Here is a 20,183-nt window from a genome sequence, read left to right on the forward strand (position 1 = left end):
AGACCCAATTTCAAAGCAATAATGATTTCAAATTGGGTCCACCTTTTGAAACACCCTATATATTTTAAATCAGCAACAAACAGAAGACACCTCCAAAGCAGCTCTGTCCAAAGACTTCCACTTTTTTTTTTTTTTAAACAACTCTGCATTTAGGTTGACCCTAAGTGCTCACTTTTTACTCCAGTGTCTCCAGCAATGAAGTCAATGAAGCCCTAATGTGTTTTCACATGTAAAGTAACCAGCCTTACACAACACTGACTAATGCGAGCATGGGGAACTTGTAATATTTTAGCTCAAGTGCCATGATAGTGCTGTACACTCACACATGCTCTTCAACAGTATGCAGGCAAGGTGTTCTCTCTGTTTTACAGAACGAATTAGGACAGGTTCGTGAGCATCTAGTTCAACTTTCCCTACAGCTCTGAGCAGCACTGAAGCCAGGCCTTGGGCAAAATGTCTATCCAGCCTATCAGCACAGTCTCATGTTACACTTAGGAAACTTAGAAGTAGAAGCCCACCCCCCCTTGTTTTTTTTCTTGGCAATTTCTGCCTGATTGTTCCTCAAAGCCAAGGAGAGCTCAGAGGGGTGGGTGATGAAGAATCTTTAAACACATTTCTTCTACAGATCAACCTAAAACAAGCCAGAAGCAAGACAGAATATCCATGAGAGTAGTCTGTTCCAAAAGCAATGCTGGCAGTCTCTGAGACCACAACAGTTTACAAAGAAGAGATGCACTTCGTCTACCTCTGCAACACAGGACAAAGAATCATGCACGTCAAACACAACATTGGAACACCTGTAAAAATTCAAGTTTTTGTCTTTGAAGACATGGACAGGAGGTCTACCACTCTGCAATAATTATGCCAAGATTACAGATCCACAAATACCACAGTATTTTGCACAAAGAAGCCAGAATTCATGTGCCTGTCTTGCATACCACTTGATCTCACTCGCTTGGCAAACCAGCTCCAAGCTGGGACAGAAAGGCTACTCACCTGATCATGCCGATATTCCATCTGACAGACAGATGCTCGCCGGTCGCATCCTGGGACAGCGAGCAGTGGTCGACAGACGTTTATGTAATACTTCTTGCGCTCACTTGGTCTGGAATTATCCATGGCGTACCAGTTTTCACCTCTCTTCTCCGATTTTGCTAAGCTGAGCAGGAAGAGAAAGTTCTACAATAAGACAACTTGCTTCATGGATTCTGTCTAGCTTTCTCTGTCACTCTCAAGAAACAGAGCAACCAACCCCTTCCCCTTATATTTAAGTGTTACAATTAAAAAGAACACTTCTTGGAATTAGAGTATGGTTGACAAAGTAATATGCTTTTATTAAGCAAAACCACCCCAAAAAGTCAATTTATGTCATAGGAGGCAAGTCAGTATATTAGAGGAAAATACTGTATTTTATTTCAAGATACTTGCAGTTACGATCATTAAAACAGATGAAGTTTCTGGTGCTGTCTACACAGGAAACCAACTTCATCCAGTGCTAAGCCATCAGCCAGAACACTAAACCACAATTAGCCAAGTTACGTTGTATATGTTACCTTCCTACCTTGACAAGTCATATTGATCCATGGTGTTGGGATCAGTCACAACACATTCCAGTGGCATTTCAGGACAAGCATGTTCAGTGTACCACCTGAAGTTGTAGGTATACTTATCTTCTATCTAAAAACCAGCAGAATAGATCAGTGAGGCTTTCCACACAGAACAGTCTGTGAATCACAGCTACTCCTTTATATGTTAAGCTTGTTATTTCCTTGGTTTTGGGATATATCTTCTCAGATTGATATCTCTAGGTCTGTTTTGTTGTAGATCCTCTTATTTCCTGTGCCAAAAATACTCCTTCCAAAAATCACAGAACCAATCAACTAAAGCAATGTAACTGCTGTCTGCTGTGTTACAGGATGCACAGCCCTACTACTTGTTATTTCTCAGTCAGGTTTTTTTTCTTTTTTTCAGCTAGAAATACAAGATGATCAAAAGCACCAGTAATTACTTTGCCCAGAGACTAAAGAAGAATGAAGAACCTGGATCCAGGTGAAGAGCTCACTGTTCAGTGGTCAAGCTCTATGGCTGCAACAAGAGGCTGATATATCAAGAGAAATAACTACTTATCTTAGTTTGCTTTATAGATACTGGATAGTTCTGTCCTTGAACCTGTGTTTGCACTGGCCTAGCAGCAATTATTGTCAGGATTTGTGGATGGAGATCCTTCCCTCCTTCACATAGAACTTCTTACCTGGTATTCAGGCTGACCTATTCCAGCCTGATGGTCACACAGGAAAGTTATAAGGGTAGATCGCTGTGTTTTCTTCTCATTATTGTATGCTGTACCATTTTTGTAGGCCAACTGAATCAGACCATCATAATATGAAAGTTTGGAGCTGGGCAATCCAAGACTCCAAACCTGATCCTTACTAGAAAAGAGAAAGTGGGGTTTGAGACTGAACAGAACGCAAGATTAATTCTCTCTTAAGATAAGTCATCTGCAGTAAGCACACAGGTGAGTTTGTAAAAGACACCATAAGACAAAAACATTAAGGTTGATTAGACATAAGCAAGCTAGGATGAATAGAATGCTGCCAAAAAGAAACTTCAAACATGAACAGGTGTCTGTCTTTGAAAAGCAAAGGGAATTGTACATTGCTTAGATATCTAGAAAGCTTTAACACTCCCTTCTCTAGAAGAGTGACAGAAATATCAAGATCCTGTTCTCCAGAGTAGAATTCAAACTGCAGACACCATAATGCTGTGCTCATACTGGTTCCACGCAAATACCTGGAAGACCTAGCACTGCTCAACAGCAAGTCTTCTCACTCAGGGAAGAAAACTGCCTGCACCAGCTCTTAACTCAGGACCAGCTTTAGATCAGGAGCCTTTCTTTACTCTGACTTAACACTGGCTCTAATAGACTGAGTTTGATCACCTTGCTCTGCAGAAGGTTTTCAGTGTCTGCAGTGAACTCTCCCTGTCTAGAAGTTAACTGAGATACAGTCAACTATAGCTGTATGTGTTTGCACTGTACCACGTCTCCGGCAACAGGCTGACCCAGAGCCTGAGCTGTAGAGACTATCCCAGACATGGTTTGTAAAAGGTAAGAGCAACAACGCTGTCAGAGTAGAAGTACACGCAGGGACTGGGCCTGTCCAGCACTTTCAGCAATGGAAATACAGAACACCCTCCAAGCACTGGGCTCCATCTCTGCACAAGGTAGCCACTGCTTATCCTCAGTGCAGCCGTGCTTCCTTAGGTCAGCTCTTGGAAGCCATCTCACACTAAATCCAGATTGTGGTTTGGCTTATTGGAGCTGCACCAGTTAACCCACAGCTTACAGTCCCTACGGGAAACACAAGGAGGAGCAATGGACACACCCATTCAATCTCAAAAGCCAGCTATAAGCAAGATTACGTGGCTGTGCACTTCACTTGAAACATCTGGCAGCATAATTACTGCACTACCAAATAATATTTTACATGCAAATTACCTGAATCTGTTGCAGGCAGCACAGTAATTATTTTACATGCAAATTGTTCACTGTTACACACAGACAACACATCATGCAACAAGAGATCTTCTATTACAGACAAGAGAAGTAGAGTTACTCACCTCTGTGTTACTTGGCATGCTGCTGATTTTGCGTGACACAACTCATCCGGTACACTGCCACAGACATTTATGTAAAACAAGTATTCAGTAGTATTAACGATATAGTGCCCATTTTTCTTCGCCAGAGGTGATAAATCAAAAGAGAACCCTAATCAAGAAGGAATAAACTTCATCAGTTTAATTTTTTCCTGCCATCTCTCATAGATGTTGATTCTATCAGTCATACAGCTAGCTCACCTCCCCCCATGTAAGTCTCCTTCCATGTAACTGTTGTTCCAGAAACAATCTGGACATACAAAAAGTATGTTTTCTTGTAGAGATTTACTAATTTAAAATATAGATTACACCTATTTTCCTGTACACACACTAGGGGAATATGAAGTTCATGCTGCTCTGACCTTCCATACACGTTCTGAAAACTGCTGCGCTCTAATAGGTGCTTACGCTTAGGCTGAACTCGCTTTGTTCTTCCACATGAAAAGGACTCAGAGTTGTGACAGAAGTTCTACCCTCATGACCTTTCAGTTTGCTGAACATAAATACATACCTGCCTGAGGATCAGAGACTTGACAGTTATCCCCTTCAGTTTTAGACAGGACACAGGCAGCAGCAGTGTACCAATCAAACGTGTATGAACAGTCACCCTCAGACATGAGGATCGGAGCACTTTCTAGGTCACCTGGTATCACAAAAGCAAAGTGTTACATGTACAGTCAGGCTGCCAAAAGGAAATTGAAATTTAAGCCTAGGAACACTAACTGCTCCCCAACAGCAGACCAAGATTAACTCTTACAGTACCTCTCCTCTGCAAATGAGGAGTAAACAGAACCACAGGTTCTTCGTATCCTCTTCCCCACAATAGAAGTTTAGCCCAGAAGTAAAGATGCACTGCTAAGTCTGTTCCTGAGTACTACCACACTCTTCAAAAACTCTTTGCTTTGGTACACAAAGCAACAGCTTTATTAGGATCAGGTTATGCACTACTTCCTAACAGCCAGCACACTTGGAGGATTCAGCTTCCTCAGAGTGAGGCAGAGAAATACAGGTTTCCCATTTCCCCAGTAGTTGGTTAAACTAGCAGGCTATTATCAACAACATTAACAAATTCTGCAAATGCTACTTCTTTTTGTAAACTGCAAGCAGTGTAGACACAAAATGTATTTATTGGAAGAGAAGGTTCAAGTATCTAATCTCAGTTCAGAACCTGTCTTTCCCATCAAGACAATCTAGGGATAGAAAGTGCTTTGTATAGCTTCCAGGTATTTGTGGAGCTTTAAATGCTTAAACATACTTTCATCATGTTTGGAAGCATCTTAGTTCAAGAGACTTTAGAGTCTTGAAAAGAGTACGTGTATAAAAGGCAAACAGAGCTAGATACCTGCAATTACACTGTTATCATCCTAATAAAAAAAACCCACAATGCTTCAGCTTTTGCACAGAAAGAGATAAAAGACAAAGGCACATGCTAATATTTAGCAGTCATGCCTGGACATATTAAACTCCAGATTTTAACTGGATCAGAGAACAGGGTAGGGATATTTTCACCTGGTCTGCACATTAGAGTGATGACAGTTTTGATTCTTTTGTTAACACCACAGCTGTCTCCATTTGAATAAGTAAGTTGAATATTTTCTCCAACCTTCTTAGGAGAAGATACAAATGTTCCAAGATTCTGACTCCTGTTTTGCTTATCTGTAAAGACAGTAAATAAATCACTTCTGTTTCCCCGGAAAGAAGTGAAGTTCACACTAATAAGATAATATTAACTAGCCAAATGGGAAGTCTTAAGAAAGCATACCATTTGGAGCTTGTTTTCGCCTCAACAAAATCATGCTACAAACCCTGGAGTTATTTAGTTAAAAAAGGCAACTTGCATCATTCTTCTAACATCTTTGGAAACACTGGAGAAACATGCTCCTAACTTCTGTTTCTTCAAATAACTGATGGCACCCTAGGCAGCCAAACCCATTTGCAGAGGAAGTGCCAAGCCTTACAAAAAACCCTAAAAAACACACATTAAAAAAAGCACCCACACACACAACACCAAAACAACTCACCTACAGAACAAATAGCAGCATCATCTGGGCAGCTGGAAGCTCCTCCTCTCTTCAACACTTTATGGCAGACATTGATGTAATAATGCTTCCTCCCAGCCTCTGAAAGGCTACTGTCCACAGCTTCCCAGTTCTGGGCTGACTCTGAAATACAGGGGGTTATTAGGAACAAGTCATCCAGTTTAATTGTTCTAGTATCTCCATGTCAAAATGCCTCTATCACAAAAAACAACCCATGTTTAAAACAACTTAAGATAACAGCAAGCAAGGCGGCCACAGATACAGCTACTTTCATACGGCACTCACTCCTTTTGGGATGAGAGAAGCAAACCCCAGAAATTCACAGAAAAGCAAAAGCTGATTACACACAGAATCGTTTGGCTTGGAAAAAGACCTCTAAGATGTTTAGCTAAAAAACTGCATTAAAGATGATATGTAAACTCAGGACAAAAGTAACTGAAAGCTAGTTGTCGTTGCCATACCTGAAACGCGGGTCAGAGGTGACAAGTCATAGTGTTTCCTCTTATCAGCAGCTCTGCAGAGGAGATCTTCTTTTTCTTTAACACATGCGTATTTTGTATCCCAAGTGAAAAAATAGGTGCAGTCCACTTCACCCGTAAACACTGGAGTTCCTCTGCCATCATTGCCTTAACAACGAAGATGGATAAACAGATGTTAGGTTGCCAGTGGAGAGTGGGAGAAAAGCAAGGAGACTTGAGGACCAGTAATGAGCAAGGAAGATAAAAATCCTTTTGCTGCATAGGACCTGCATTTGTGGTTTGTTTGTGGGTTTTGTTTGTTTGGGGGTTTTGTGTGGTTTTGGGTTCTTCGTTTGGTTTGGTTTTTGTTGGGTCTTGTTTGGTTGGTGGTTTTGTTTTTGGTTTTGCCTGTTGGCTAGGAAATGAGGCTCTTTTATATCTCAATATTCTTGATCAATGTAAATTTAGAATCTCAGTGCCACTACACAGCACAAAACAATCCTAGCAGCCATGGAAGTTAGTACTGACTCTACCAATATTAATTCCTTGTGTTAGCTGTAGCTCAAAACATGCATTCCTTTGAATGTAAGGTCTACTAGCAAGCACAGAAATCAAACCCCAAGCAGAGTCATCACAGCTTGTTAAACTCACCTGCTGTTTTGTTGCACTCAAAGTTTATGACAGTCATTCTCTGAAAGCCAGAACTACATGCATCCCCATTCGGATAAATTAAAGTGAGATCCCCGTCAGAGTATCTGAGTAAAAAGTCAGTTTTAGATAGAAACATGGGATCAGACACATGTTCTTCATGTAACAGAAGCCATACTCTTATTTATTGTCTCAAAGGGAAAACAAATGCTTGTTCAACATTAATACTGATGTCTCTACTGCAACAAAGCCTTGCATCTGCTGATTTTTTTTTTTTTTTTTGTTACTTTTCATGAGTTTGTATAAAGAATGTTCTAAAAGCTATTCCAGCTGTGGTGGAATATCTGTTCCTATTAGTTTATTGCATGGTGGAGGAAGTCATGCTTCCTAGAAGATCACTCTGACAAGCCTGTGACGTGCTTACAAACAGAATAGAAGATCAGATCTAGGTGAATAATGTCAGCTTTGCAATCTCACACCAATTGTCTCCATATGCCATTTGGGAATCCTGAACTCAAAAAAAAAAAAACCAAAAGTAGAAAAAAAAAGTAGGAAAACAAAACAAAACAAAAACAAAACACAACACTAAATCACAGACCTCAGCAGTCCTGGATACAATTAATGCATGCCTTTGCAAAGAAAGCAGAGATGCCCTCTCCTTGAGAACACTCCTAAAACATCTGATCCTGCTATCACTTTACATGCAAAACTCGAGGGCAAGAGGCAGCAGAGCACAATCTGCAATTCTGACAATAATATCAGTGATAGTTCATTCCCTGTCTAGGCAATGGCCTCTACCAATCTCATCTGCTCCTTCATTCACTAATGCTATCCTTGTATACTGTTAAAGTTTTTCTACAAAGAACTGAGCAAAAATACTTGCATTTTGTATCAAATATTGCTTAAATGATAAAAAAGGGCAACAAAGCAAGAAACAAAGATCAATCAGACACATCAGCAGGGCTGAAGAGCCTTTACACACCTTAGGGTTTGGTTCTCAAATCTTCCTGCCACTTTTTGCTGGTTATTCGAAGATTTTACTTGGCAAGATGAAGTGTATCCTGTGTCATCCTTGCAGTTACCTGCAGAGGTTTTCCCACATATATTCAAGTAATAGTAATACTCCTCTTTGTCATCTTTGGCTAAGTATGGCGTGACATAATCTGGATGCATAACAAAAGGAAAAGTGTTCTAACACACAGTAGAACAGATGTAAAAATCCAGATAAATACAGAGAATATTTTTCCTGTCTCCAAACACGGAACTGGAAAACTGGCCAGTAACGATACAAACAAAAGCAAAATAGTGAGCTTACCTGGCAACTGAGTAAGTGGTCTTAAATCAATGGAGATATCATGTTGCTCACTAGTCAGAAGACAGTTCTTACTCTCCAGGTAATCCCTGTGACAGGCATACTCAGTAACCCACTCAATTTCATATCGGCAATTTGTTTTTGCTGTGAGTTTGGGACCTGCACTCTGATACAGAAGTGAACAGAATTTAAATTACAAGTAGACACTTATTTGAAATATGATCTTTAAAGCAACAATATCACATTCCTTGAGGGTCAGTAATGACTAACTTCACCTGTAAAGTACTTAAGAGGTTCAAACATTGTTTCTTGTCTCTCAGAAGTAGGTGTTGAGAAGAAATAAAACAGCTTTTCTTAACCATGTTGCAAACTATTATAAGTCTAAATAGATGTAAAGTATCAGGCATTAGCAGAAGGACAGCTGAAATAACAGTACTTTAAAAAGCACTTTTCCTTAACGTGTTATGTGAGCCCAAACTGCTAAGCAGAGCTTGAATTCTGTTTGCCCCAGAGGAATACTCAAAGAGGGGAGCAGAGATCAAGTGTTCTCTGAAGGCAAAGCATTCTCTTTAGACACAAATGTTTTAGCAACCTTGAGTCCCTCAGATTAAATCAAGACTGAAAGACGTCTGTGAATTCCTTCCGTCAGATGTGTTTTCTGTAGTGAAACATTTTCCTACCTCTAGGAGAAGAGGTAGTTGTGGTTTTGCACACTTCAAGGTAAAATATTTAGAAATTCACTTTGTTTCACAAATCTGTAGTTCTGCCACCCACAACAACAACAGGCAGATACACAGGTAAGTATCAGATAAATTATAGGCATAAGTAACATTAGCAATTCTACTCATACTACAGGTGTGCATCACTGCTGTGAGGTAGTACAAAGCAACAGCAAAGAAAGGCCTATGGTTTGTTTCTGCAGCAATGAGAGTGAAGTAAGGTATCTATGTAGGTCAGATGAGGGACACAACATTAAACCAAATATTGGCCAGATAAGAGTCCCGCCTTTCACTAACCTGCAACCAAAAGCATCACAATACAAAAGAGCAGAGCATGAGCAATAGCCACTCTGGCTCAATTCAAGGAGTGTGGGTTGCTGAGATTACCCAGCATCACATCAAAGTGATCATCATACTGCACTGAAGCTAGCCTAGAACTGTGTCCTTAAAGTTAAAAGGAGTTCTGGAGCCTGCTTAGTAAGTGATAGACTTCTGCCATGCAAGGACACTTGCTAGCTATGTTTTTCCCGAGGAAGGATAGATTACTAAAGAAACAAGTTACAGACAAGAGCTACAAGCATGCTCAGCCTGATTGATGATGGAAAAGTGCTCATTAGCAAGCAATGCTCTACACCAAGGATTAACACTATACTAACTCCATCCTATTATCAGATAAAAGTTTTGAACCCAGAAAAGGGCAACCAAATTCATGAAGACAAGAAAGAACACACCCCTGGGGAAATTTTATTCAAGTTCTTGTTTATTTCTTAAGTTCTAGAAAGACTTTTTGAAGAGTATATTTAGGACCTCACACTCTTCACAAGCTGCAAACAACTAGCATTTCTGTTCTCTTCAGCCCTGAATAAAGGACAATACGCACAAAAGTTAAAGATCAACCATTTAACACAAACTAAAACAGCAAAGTTACCTCTTCTCCCCTCTTTGATGGGCAAACAAAAGTGATCGTCACTGCTGGGTTATGGCCTAGGCAGAAGTCTGGTTTTTCTTCATCACTATATATTTTCTCATAACTCAATACCAGCCTAGAAACAGAAGATGGTAAACCAAAAATACCATTAAGACACTGTGCACTGTACAGAAAAAGTATGTTCTTAAAAGAACATCCACTGTTTGCTAGATACCCAGGTAGAACATACCTAAGTAGCCCTGCTCATGAAAGTGACTTTTATGGAGGTCTTTATTTCCTTATTCTTACAGTTAACCAAAATAAACATTAAAAACAGCCCTAGAAAAATTACTTAAAACAGCATCCTTTTGCACCCCAGTTCAGACTATGCTCAATGCCTTGCAACCCATATTTGTAGAAAGAATTTGGCTAATAGTCACAAGAACACTTTCAGCTTTGCTCACAAACTGCTGGAAAGCAGATGTCACAAACACTTGTAACTTTGGGAAGTAGTAACTCCTCATGTTTCACAATACTTCTAGACTCTTCAACCTCTGTATGTACAATCTCTTTCCACTGTGACTCCAGAATTAAGAGCAAGATGAACTCATTGGCAAATTGACAGGAGCAAGGCAACTGGGACAGATCAGACAAGGCAGAAACAGGAGAATAAAACACAGCAACTATCTGACAGGGAGAGACAAACAGCAAGATGACTTGGATAAGAAAACAAGGAGATAAACAACTTCCCAACTAAGCATTACTGTTCTTTGCAGTCTAAGAGGCAGAAGACAATAGCTCACAGAAGGGTGACGGTCTGGCTTCAGGTCAGCCACACCTCTGACTGGCCTCTCAACACCATAGGACACAGATATACAATTATCTCATTCACCTCTCAGGCCACCCTGGTCTGATGGAGCACGTAAATTTTTCAAGCAATGAAGAGCTCTTCAGTCCTAGCAGGGTTAAGATAAACTTTCCTGCCAAGCACTTTCTATAGAGTACTAGTTGCACTTTAATATAAGAACAAGCTTGTGCTTCCCCAGATGCAAGCTTCTGCCTTGGTACAGGAGACTGCAGCCACTTGTTTAATGCTGGGGGAAAAGCCCTGTAAAGAAGGACTAACAACTGCCCTTGTAAACTAAAACAAAACCATCAGCCTTATCACTGATAGGCCAGAACCTTTGGCCTCCCTGTTATTAACCTAGTTTATTTTGTTTGTTTTCTTCAGCTTGCAGGAGATAGAAGGAGTACTGCAGAAGCCAACAGGGTACAATTGCAGGCTCAGATGACCTGAAGCTCAGAAAGATCAGCATGTTAAGTCCCTTGAGCCACACTGGGTTGTTTGGATGGGGGTTTGGTGGGTTTTGTTTTAGTCTTTTGTTTGCTTGTTTTCTTTCAAGCTACACTTTCAGCACAAAAGGCAGCAGCAAACAGAACAGAGGTAACATCAAGGAAACAGTCTCCCCTCGTCCTAGCTCTGTCACCACCAGAAACAATAAGCCTTGCACTGCTTATCTATTTCTTCTATTAAGAACTCATTAATGCAAAAATACAGAAGGATAACATCTGGCTCTATTCTCTACTTTTGATGTACTCCTGGGCAGTAGAGTGAGCCAAATACAGTGTCTAAACCCACAGAGAGCCAAGTGCATTTACTCTGTGGGTCCTTAGTAGGCAGACATGGTCAAACCTCACTCTTCTGCCTGTGGGCAGAGAGCAGCAATCATCCCTCACTTCTGAGAGTTTTGCAATTCTGTACAAAGGTATCTCTCACAAAGAAGAAAATTTGATCTGTTATGGCACTACGACAGGATGCCTGAAAAAGACTGCCTTGCCGGTATTTGAAGAATTTTTTTTCCACCAATGCTTCAGAATTGAAGTGGTATTGATGTTATGTTTCAGAAGACACACCTTTAACCAAGATTGCTTTTTCCAGCCCAGATGATTGAGAAGTGTTCACAGAAGTATCACTGCAAAAATTACATACCTGTCTTTGTCACGAAGTTTCAGCTGTTCCTGTGGATGGCCAACATCATACACGTGACCTTCATGCATCAAGCAAGCAGCACTACCAGCTGGGCAGTTTATGGTCTCTCTACTTGAACTTCCTGTTACAGAATGGAGAAAATAGAAGATACAACTTGGTTTCTAATCCCTGCTCTACCTGAAGTATTTTGTCATTTTATCTGTGGGCTCAGTTACCATTCATTGCTTTACCCTCTTCTAAAAATACCTTTAAAATGGGTTACATGAAAATGTGGAACTGACAAGACAAAACCTGAAGTGCTTGCGATAGTTCATGATGTCCCAGTTTTGGACAGTAGATTCATCCTTCCTGCCAAAGTAGCTGCAGCTAGTTACCTGTTGCTAATACAGTTGCAGGGTCTGTAGAGGTTTGAGAACTTCTAGAAGTGTGGTATTTTTTTTTTCCACAACACCAAAATGATACGAAGCAATGGGTAACCTCTCCTCACAGGGAAGGTTTTTTTCCCCTTCTTTGTTTCTTATAAACCATCCTATTCAAAGCTGTCAGCAAAAAGTTTCAGACTAGCGGGATTTTTAGAAGAATAGACCTGCCACTAAAAGTAGAAGTATTGAACCCTTATTAGGGGAACAAAATACATATTTAATGGCGGAGTAAAAAAACACAGTGTGAGTATAGAGGTAAAGCAGCCTTTTCAGCAAGTTTCTAGAGAGTGATTTTGCTGGTTTAATTCTTTACATATATAGCTCCCAACTGACATGAAAGTGCTAGCTATGCATCACAACCTACCCAAGTACCTAAACTCTATTTTAGATACATCTCAGGACATTCACTTGGAACCAAGTAACAGCCTGAACTGGAGCCCAAAGTAATAAATTTAGAGCACATGAAGTGCTATGAACCATCTTGATCCTATTTGGCAGCAAACAGGAACAGCTACAAGACAAGCTGAGCTCTTCCACTCAGCCCAGTTTAAGTCAACTTTTCTAATAGTACCCACCTGTCCAGAAGGGGTATATCTCTGAACACCTCAATAGTTGGAGAGTAAGACTTGGCTTCACGGAAACCAGTCCTCAAATCATTAAAAGTAGCTTGAAACAACAGTGCAAATCCTAAAATACTCATCTTTGGTAATAGGAAAACCTCAACTGAGGCACTGGAAAAGAATCAAGCTACTAGAAGTTTATACACTGACATGACACAAGCAAGTGTTCACACCTAAGTCTCTGCAGATGTTTATGAACAAGGAGTCATCATCAGAATCATCCACCAAGTAGTGTCCTGAAACTTGAATGAGAGGATTCAAGTCATGTTTCTTCAAATCTTCATCAAACACATAGCAAGGGACCTAGAACAAGAGCAAAAAGTTACATGCAATCTATGCTACACAATTAGGGAGACGTTATCAACAGGTACATATAAAGCCGAGTTAATAAGCGGAAAAGGTTTTTCCTTCTGGAAGCTCAAATACTTAAAGCTAGACATGTTAACTGAGGCATCCAGAGTTAGTCTGCTCTGCTCTAGCTTTTAAGGTGAGCTTTACTATAAGCAACCATCCAGATCACAAAAAATGTTGGTGAGTTATTTAAAATCCTCAGCTCCATCAGCTTCCAACAGATGCCTTACATGCCCATAAAAAAGTTAGGTTTATATAGGTTGTTGGAATTCATTTGGGGTGGGGGCAAGCGGTTTGAGCAGAACTGTCAGATGTGTGAGGAGTAACTTCTGCATGGATAGTACATAGATTACCTCTTTCACAGGTTTAAATAAATCTTTCTTGCAGGCCACAAAAGTCCTCCATTCAAAATAGTGCACACACTCCGTTGCTGTTACAAATTCAGGGGTACCCTATTTAAAGGGAAAAAAAATAGTTTGAAGAACAGACTTGAGTTTTATTTTACATCTGTAGACAGCAAGAAGTTTCTTCTGTTATTCAAGAGATTAACAAAAAAGAATACAGTATGTCACAGAACAAGGGCATGCAGTTTCTTAAGAGCCCCTGTTAATAGCAAGTTTGTTATTCAACAGTTTTGTTGTTAAACTCAGGAAGATGCAAGGTGCCAAATCCTTCTAAGTCTGCATATGCACCAATTCTCAAATTAACATGTGTCAGCCCTAATATGCGGTAATTGTACTACATCTTTTAGACGTGCTCACTATGCCAATTGATACTGGCAGAAGCACCAGTCACATCTAGTTACCAGAACGGAAAACACCAATACAAATACGTATAAATAGGTGAACAGCAAGGCAATGCATGGTTTACCAGTTCCCTCATTTTTATTCTGCAAAGAAAACTGATGAGCAATCTCTTCCGCTACACAGAAAGAATACCTCTGATCTCAGCTACTTATTTTGTAGGCTCATGTTATACACATTTGTATCTATTTCAAGATACCGTGATTCAGGGTTGGACGCTCAACTGAATGTCTCTCCTTAGAGAAAGGCAACAATCAGATTTTTCCATTCTCCCTCCATCCTGTCAGTTAGCAGCACTTTAGCCTACTTAAACTGATTCCTGCCATGTTTAACTCTGCCATAAGCGTTAGAAACAAGTTGTTCCAGACACTATTACAAAATCCTAGGTCACATGAAGAACAGGTGTCAGAAGTATGCTAAGTAGAAATTCAAATATCATTATGATCTGGTGTTACAGATGGAGTTGAGCAATAATTTTAAATTTAAAGAGTCACCTGCTGAAACTGAACAGGAAGCATTTAACTCTCTGCTGCACTGGCATTCAGTTTGAATTAGCTGGATTTCCAAGACTGGGTGTGCAACAGCATCACCAGTGCCAACAGTGGCACTAGTAAGTGTTTATGTCTGATACACAAATACGTAAACTGATCACAGTCTGTACAGAACACCAAGCTGTGGCATCAGTTAAGTGTGTGGAAAGTGTGACTCCAAAAGCATGTGGAGGTAAACTGCATACACACACCCCCCTAGGAACTTTTTGGGGATCTCCGTTCATACTTCATGCAGATTCTCAAGAACAACTAATCTCCCAGAAGCTCAGATGTAAGCACTGTTAGTTCAACTATGTGCAGACAAAGCCTAACACTTACTGTTGTCAGGTACGCTGACCCATAACAGAAGTCAGGCATTTTCTTCACTGCTGTTCTACTAAACAGCTGTACTGTGTCCACAGCTTGGGCACAGCCAACATTTAAACAATAGCTCTCATTGTTACAGCACCCTGTACACTGTTGACTCATTCCTCCATATTACACTACTATAATACTACAGTGCAATCCCTGTAAAAACATAAAAGACCCAGAAGAGCCCATGATCAGAGCTAAGCTGCAGATCTGCAATTATTTTCTACCAGAAATGAATTCTGAAAGTCACCTTAACTTGGTACTAAAACATAACCAGCTCTTTCTTAAGCTATGAAGCTCAGTAATTAGTACATCCAGTACAGTGAGTCTCCTTAAAAAGCAAGTTGGAGGTACATGCCATTTCCACTGAAGATAAGAACACAAGATTTAGACTTACCAGCGTTTTCCCACACAGGAAGTTAATGTTGCTTTGAATTTGGTGATGACTGCCTTGCTGCAAGCACTTACGTGTAGTGTTGAGCTCCAGAATAGTTTTAGAAACTTTTTGCAAGCCTATGTCACCTAGGATTAAAAATAACAAAAACACACATGAGGGGTTATCATAATACAGCACCTTCACAGAAGCTCAACAGACAGGCTCTGCCAGTCTTTGAGCAGAGTACAGTTGTGCAGTTCTTGCAGTTTGGAAGAGTGGACCCAAACTAAGATAGTGCTTGACATCTCTAATCACTCTTCTACTTTCTCAAAGGTTTTTAGCAAACACTTTGAATCTTAAGAAGCCAAACACCAGGTGCCACTACAAACTAGTGACTGCCTTAGGAACAAGCGCTAAAGGATTCTATCAGAAAACTGTTACCAACTAGTTTCCAGTACCACAGTTCACTCCTTTCTCCCACCAGCTTCTATTTATCACCTTCTCAGCCTTTATGCCATTTATACAAATAGCATCTGCACTATAAGAGAGTCTTTCATAGAATCATAGAATGGTTTTGCCCAGAGGGGACCTGTAAAGGTCATCTAGTACAACCCTCCTTGTGATGAGCAGGGATATCTTCAACTAGATCAGGTTGCTCAAAGCCCCATCCAGCCTGGCCTTGAATATCTCTAGGGATGGAGCACCTACCACTTCTCTGGGCAACCTGTGCCAGTGTTTCACCACCCTCATTGTAAAAAATTTCTTCCTTACATCTAGTCCAAATCTACCGTTCTTTAGTTAAAACCATTACCTCTTGTTCTATGGCTACAGGCCCCATTAAGCCCCCTTTAAGTATTGAAAGGTTGTAATAAGGTCTCCCTCAAGCCTTTTCTTTTCCAGGCTAAACAATCCCAACTCTCTCAACCTGTCTTCATAGGAGAGGTGCTCTATGCCTTTGATCATCTTGGTGGCCTCCTCTGGACTCGCTCCAACAGGACCATGTTCTTTCTATGCTGAGCATCCCAGAGCTGGACACGGTACTCCAGTGGGGCGTCACAACAGTGGGGTAGAGGACAAGAATAACCTCCTTCAACCTGCTGGTCACCCTTCTTTTGTTGCAGTCCAGGACACAGCTAGCTTTCTGGGTTGCATGTACACATTGCAGCTCTAGTCCACGTAATGAAGAAGCCACCATTGCCTGGGCACAGCTACTGTACTGGTGCTGCCTGCAGACAAACCCAACACAGACCCAATGCATCTCCTATCCCCTTGAGCACAGCTCACACGCTACATGAAGGCTGGGGTCAGTGCTGCAGCCCTGCACATCCCTCCCCAGCACAGACAGGAAAGGTGGAACACAGGTCATGGTGAACACCAGCTCAGGCCACTGAAATGTTCCTGTTCAAACATATTTTGGTTAGCATTAAACACCAAGCCCTTTTAGATCTAGCATGTTACCTCTGGCATTTTTGATAGATAGATTTTAATTCTGCAAAGAGTTTTGGTTGAACTACAGAGACTACTACAAAATGCTAGTATTGATTGGCTTCCCCCTTTCCATTTTTGTTGATGTCTACACTAGGGAGAAAGCAAGTTAAATCTGTTATTGCAGCAGACAGAAGCTTTGCACCTAGGACAAATGTTGTTTCATCTTAAAAACACACTTGCTGGAACTTTGCCCAGCCTGTTATCTCCTCACTCAAGGCAAGCAAAACTACACTACACCCAAGTAATATAGTCTTGTGAGCAAAAGCAGCAGAAACAAACTGGGTGGGAAGAAGGTACAAGAACCTCACAAATATTCTGTTAGACTGCAGCAGATGACTACAGCGACCAAACTTGCAGGCGAGGCTGAAACAGTGGCAATCAGCATGGAAATTTGATGCCAACTGACACAGCATGCCCTCAGTAGCTCAGGGCTCTCCTGTTCATGCTGCATATGCTCACACGCACTTACAGGAACGCACATTAAGATGTTCATACCTAATCACAGCATCCTCCGTATAACCAAGGCGACAAGTATTACTCATTGCTCTATAACCCTCTGCCTTCCCAAGGGAAGGTAAGAGTGGAGACATGCCAGCACAGAAGAATGGCAGCGCAGACAGAACCTGCACTTGCACATGTGTGTGCAGAATTTGTGGCAGGTTAAGAACCTGCAACGGTGAAGTGTTGCACCACCACTGCAGTTCAGAGCCACCTTCTAGGCACCTGGAGGCCGACAGTGGTTTATATTTCTTGACACACTTCTTATCAAAAAGCTATCTTCAGGTTTTAAGACTTCCAGCACTGATGCTAGTAAAGGTACCACACAGCTCTCTTAATCTTAAGAGTTCCATACTATTTTGAAAGCAAGAGTGCTACTTATCACACCATGTCTTAGAAGATGCTGGCAAAGTGTGCTCTTTTCTGCCCTAGATTAGCAAAATGAAGGAAACCACCACAACTTTCTAGGCAAAAGCTGTTTATAGTAACAATATGCACACGATTAAAAACTCTCCAGTTATAAATGTAAACAGCTATAAGCCCCAATTTAGCAGAGAGCTTATGGCAGCACCATCTGAGGACTTACCTCAATGCTCTGTAATCACTAGTTTTCTCTCAGTTCTAAGAACACACCACATTGTGCTAAAGGCACTTTGTGGGCTGACTCTAATTTCCTCAGTTAAAGCAATAATCAAGAAAAATCAAGTTAAGCCAGCACATCCTGTTTACTATGGGCCAATTTGCATGCTCTCTTCCCCTTGCATGCTTCCAACTAGTTTGGGAACTTGCTGGAAGTTTTAGCAAGAATCTCTTCATTAGTACATGACTCATCCCTGCTCACAGAACAAGCAGTCTCATGAACCATCAGCTTCCCATGGGCTTCCTTCCAAAGCACCAGTACTGCAACCACCTACCTTTACCATAACACCAAGCTCCCTATTTAATGATCACTCACGTTTCTTCCTGACTTTAGAGATGTGTCCCTCTCACAAAGAAACACACTACAAATCCACCAGTATAGCTCACAAAAATTAGCATCAGATACTTCACATCATGCAGTTGTGCTAAATCAGTATCAAAGGTACTGTCTACAACATCTTTTGCTCATTCACTCCTTCATCTGTTCAGCTGTTTGGCAGGAGAAAGGCAATCATGGAAGACATCCAGTCAGTTGTCCAGAAGAAGGAGGCATTTAGGCAGGAGCTATCATTTCATATCCATCCTTCTACCACTGTTGGACAAAGCGCATGTTTCACCACTCAGGTTAACACAGTTACGATAATATTTCCGCTCTCCATTTTAGTAGTAGTCCAGCTAAATGGCACACAAGTCACCAGGTGTGACACTAAGTTAAACAAGCACCACACCATTTCCATCCTCGCTGATGTTCAAGAACTAAGCATTTGCCTACACCTTGAAAACTTCTAAGGTCAATCAATCAAGCTGAAAAGCTTTTTCTAGGAGAAGCCTTTGGGGTCTCAGCACCATCTCACTGACACGCAGTTCCTGTTAGTCACAGGCCTGCCCTCAGACACAGACTGGTTACTGTCACAGCACACAGCCTTACCACACATCAAAGCCAGGAGCAACAAACAGAACCAAGCCCACAGCTGTCACTCCTTGCATAGCTGATATTTAAACACAGATTGTTTGCAGTGACTTTTTGTTTTCTGAAAGAATGAAGAAAAGATCTGATTAAGCCCATATTTGAAGAAAGCTTACAACGTAACGAAGTTTATCAGGCAGCAAATCGCCTTTCTTCCCCCAAATCAAAGCCTTTCAGCTGCACTCAGCTTTGGCATACAAGTAATCTCATATCAGCCTGATAGCTTGAAGAGAAGCATGCAGCTTGGCTGTTTTAAGTAACTGGAATCTAAACTGGGAGTCTACACCTGCCTAGACTTGGATCAAAACGATTCTTCTTTTCTCATTAAGAGTGGAGTTTTGGTTGGTTGGTTGGTTTTGGGTTTTGTTTGTTTTCTAACATAAAGAAGCTTGATAACCCATTAGCACAATCTCAACTCAGTGTGATGGTGCTGAAGCTCCAATGCAACTCGACGCAGCATGATGAAGCATAGCAGGCATCACTAATAAGTCTCAGACTACCCATGAACAAGAATAAAAGAGACAACTTGATCAATAAACCATTGACATTGAATTTCGTTAACTGCACTGCCTTGATTGCTCAATTTAGTGCAAAATGGTTAAAAACCTATCTTAATTGTACAGGATTTGTGGCTTAACCCTCAAAAGTCAGTTCAAACAGCATCTACCAAGACCAAGTTACGATTGTTGCCTAATCCTCTTCTATCTAGTAGTAGTCAGGCAGTAAGACACTCAAGGTTTGCATACAGTGGAATATTTGATACTGCTCACAGTCATCACCCAGCTCTGTTCTCCCTTCTTCTTTCCACAGGTGGAACAAAACCTACAGAAGCCTCTAGGTCTCACACTTCCCTGGAGAAAACAGGCTTTCCTAGGCTCATTCAACCTGCCCCATTCCAGTCTCACTCAAAAAGCAAGTTAGAACAGGAGCCCAGATGCTGCTTCTTTGGTAATCCACAGGCAACTGATGCCTGAACCGCATGAGTTGAGACACAGCAGCAGGAAATAAAATTCTTCCTGTACCATTTTAGGAATGAAATACACCTAGTGGTCTGAGATGTCACGCTCCTCAAAGCAGAAGATGCTACTACATGAAATTGCAGCCTGAACTCAAATACAACCTAACCAGTCATCCCAGATAACTCCAGAGCTTGCATATACCACACTACATTAAAAAAAACCCACATGCAGCCATATATACCCTCTATTCATGCACCTGGTGATTTTACAAGCCTGGGTCACAACACTGGCCATTTGTTTGAAAAGCACTGACTGACCACAGCCTGAAAACAAATTATCTCTACACTTACTGGATAAGGGTGGGGAGAACAGAAGTATGCAGATGCACAGCATCTAGTTAGCAGGCAAGAATCATCTTTCTCCTCACCATC

At 41.1% G+C, this 20,183-nt stretch overlaps 1 protein-coding gene across 1 annotated transcript in view; it reads right to left on the bottom strand.

Annotated features, from left to right (window-relative positions):
- Positions 1–20,183, bottom strand: part of IGF2R (insulin like growth factor 2 receptor) — a 59,017-nt gene that overhangs the window by 29,408 nt on the left and 9,426 nt on the right. The window contains exons 3-18 of the mRNA XM_065834422.2: positions 15,223–15,347; positions 13,474–13,572; positions 12,943–13,072; positions 11,728–11,848; positions 9,759–9,873; positions 8,115–8,277; positions 7,782–7,962; positions 6,803–6,906; positions 6,155–6,319; positions 5,676–5,816; positions 5,164–5,310; positions 4,166–4,297; positions 3,619–3,766; positions 2,252–2,429; positions 1,562–1,677; positions 997–1,159 (exon numbers count right to left, since the gene is read on the bottom strand). Coding sequence (XP_065690494.2) covers positions 997–1,159; positions 1,562–1,677; positions 2,252–2,429; positions 3,619–3,766; positions 4,166–4,297; positions 5,164–5,310; positions 5,676–5,816; positions 6,155–6,319; positions 6,803–6,906; positions 7,782–7,962; positions 8,115–8,277; positions 9,759–9,873; positions 11,728–11,848; positions 12,943–13,072; positions 13,474–13,572; positions 15,223–15,347 — 2,228 coding nt within the window. The remainder of the gene's footprint in view (positions 1–996; positions 1,160–1,561; positions 1,678–2,251; positions 2,430–3,618; positions 3,767–4,165; positions 4,298–5,163; positions 5,311–5,675; positions 5,817–6,154; positions 6,320–6,802; positions 6,907–7,781; positions 7,963–8,114; positions 8,278–9,758; positions 9,874–11,727; positions 11,849–12,942; positions 13,073–13,473; positions 13,573–15,222; positions 15,348–20,183) is intronic.

This window comes from Patagioenas fasciata, chromosome 3, assembly GCF_037038585.1.
Source record: "Patagioenas fasciata isolate bPatFas1 chromosome 3, bPatFas1.hap1, whole genome shotgun sequence".
NCBI lineage: Eukaryota > Metazoa > Chordata > Aves > Columbiformes > Columbidae > Patagioenas > Patagioenas fasciata.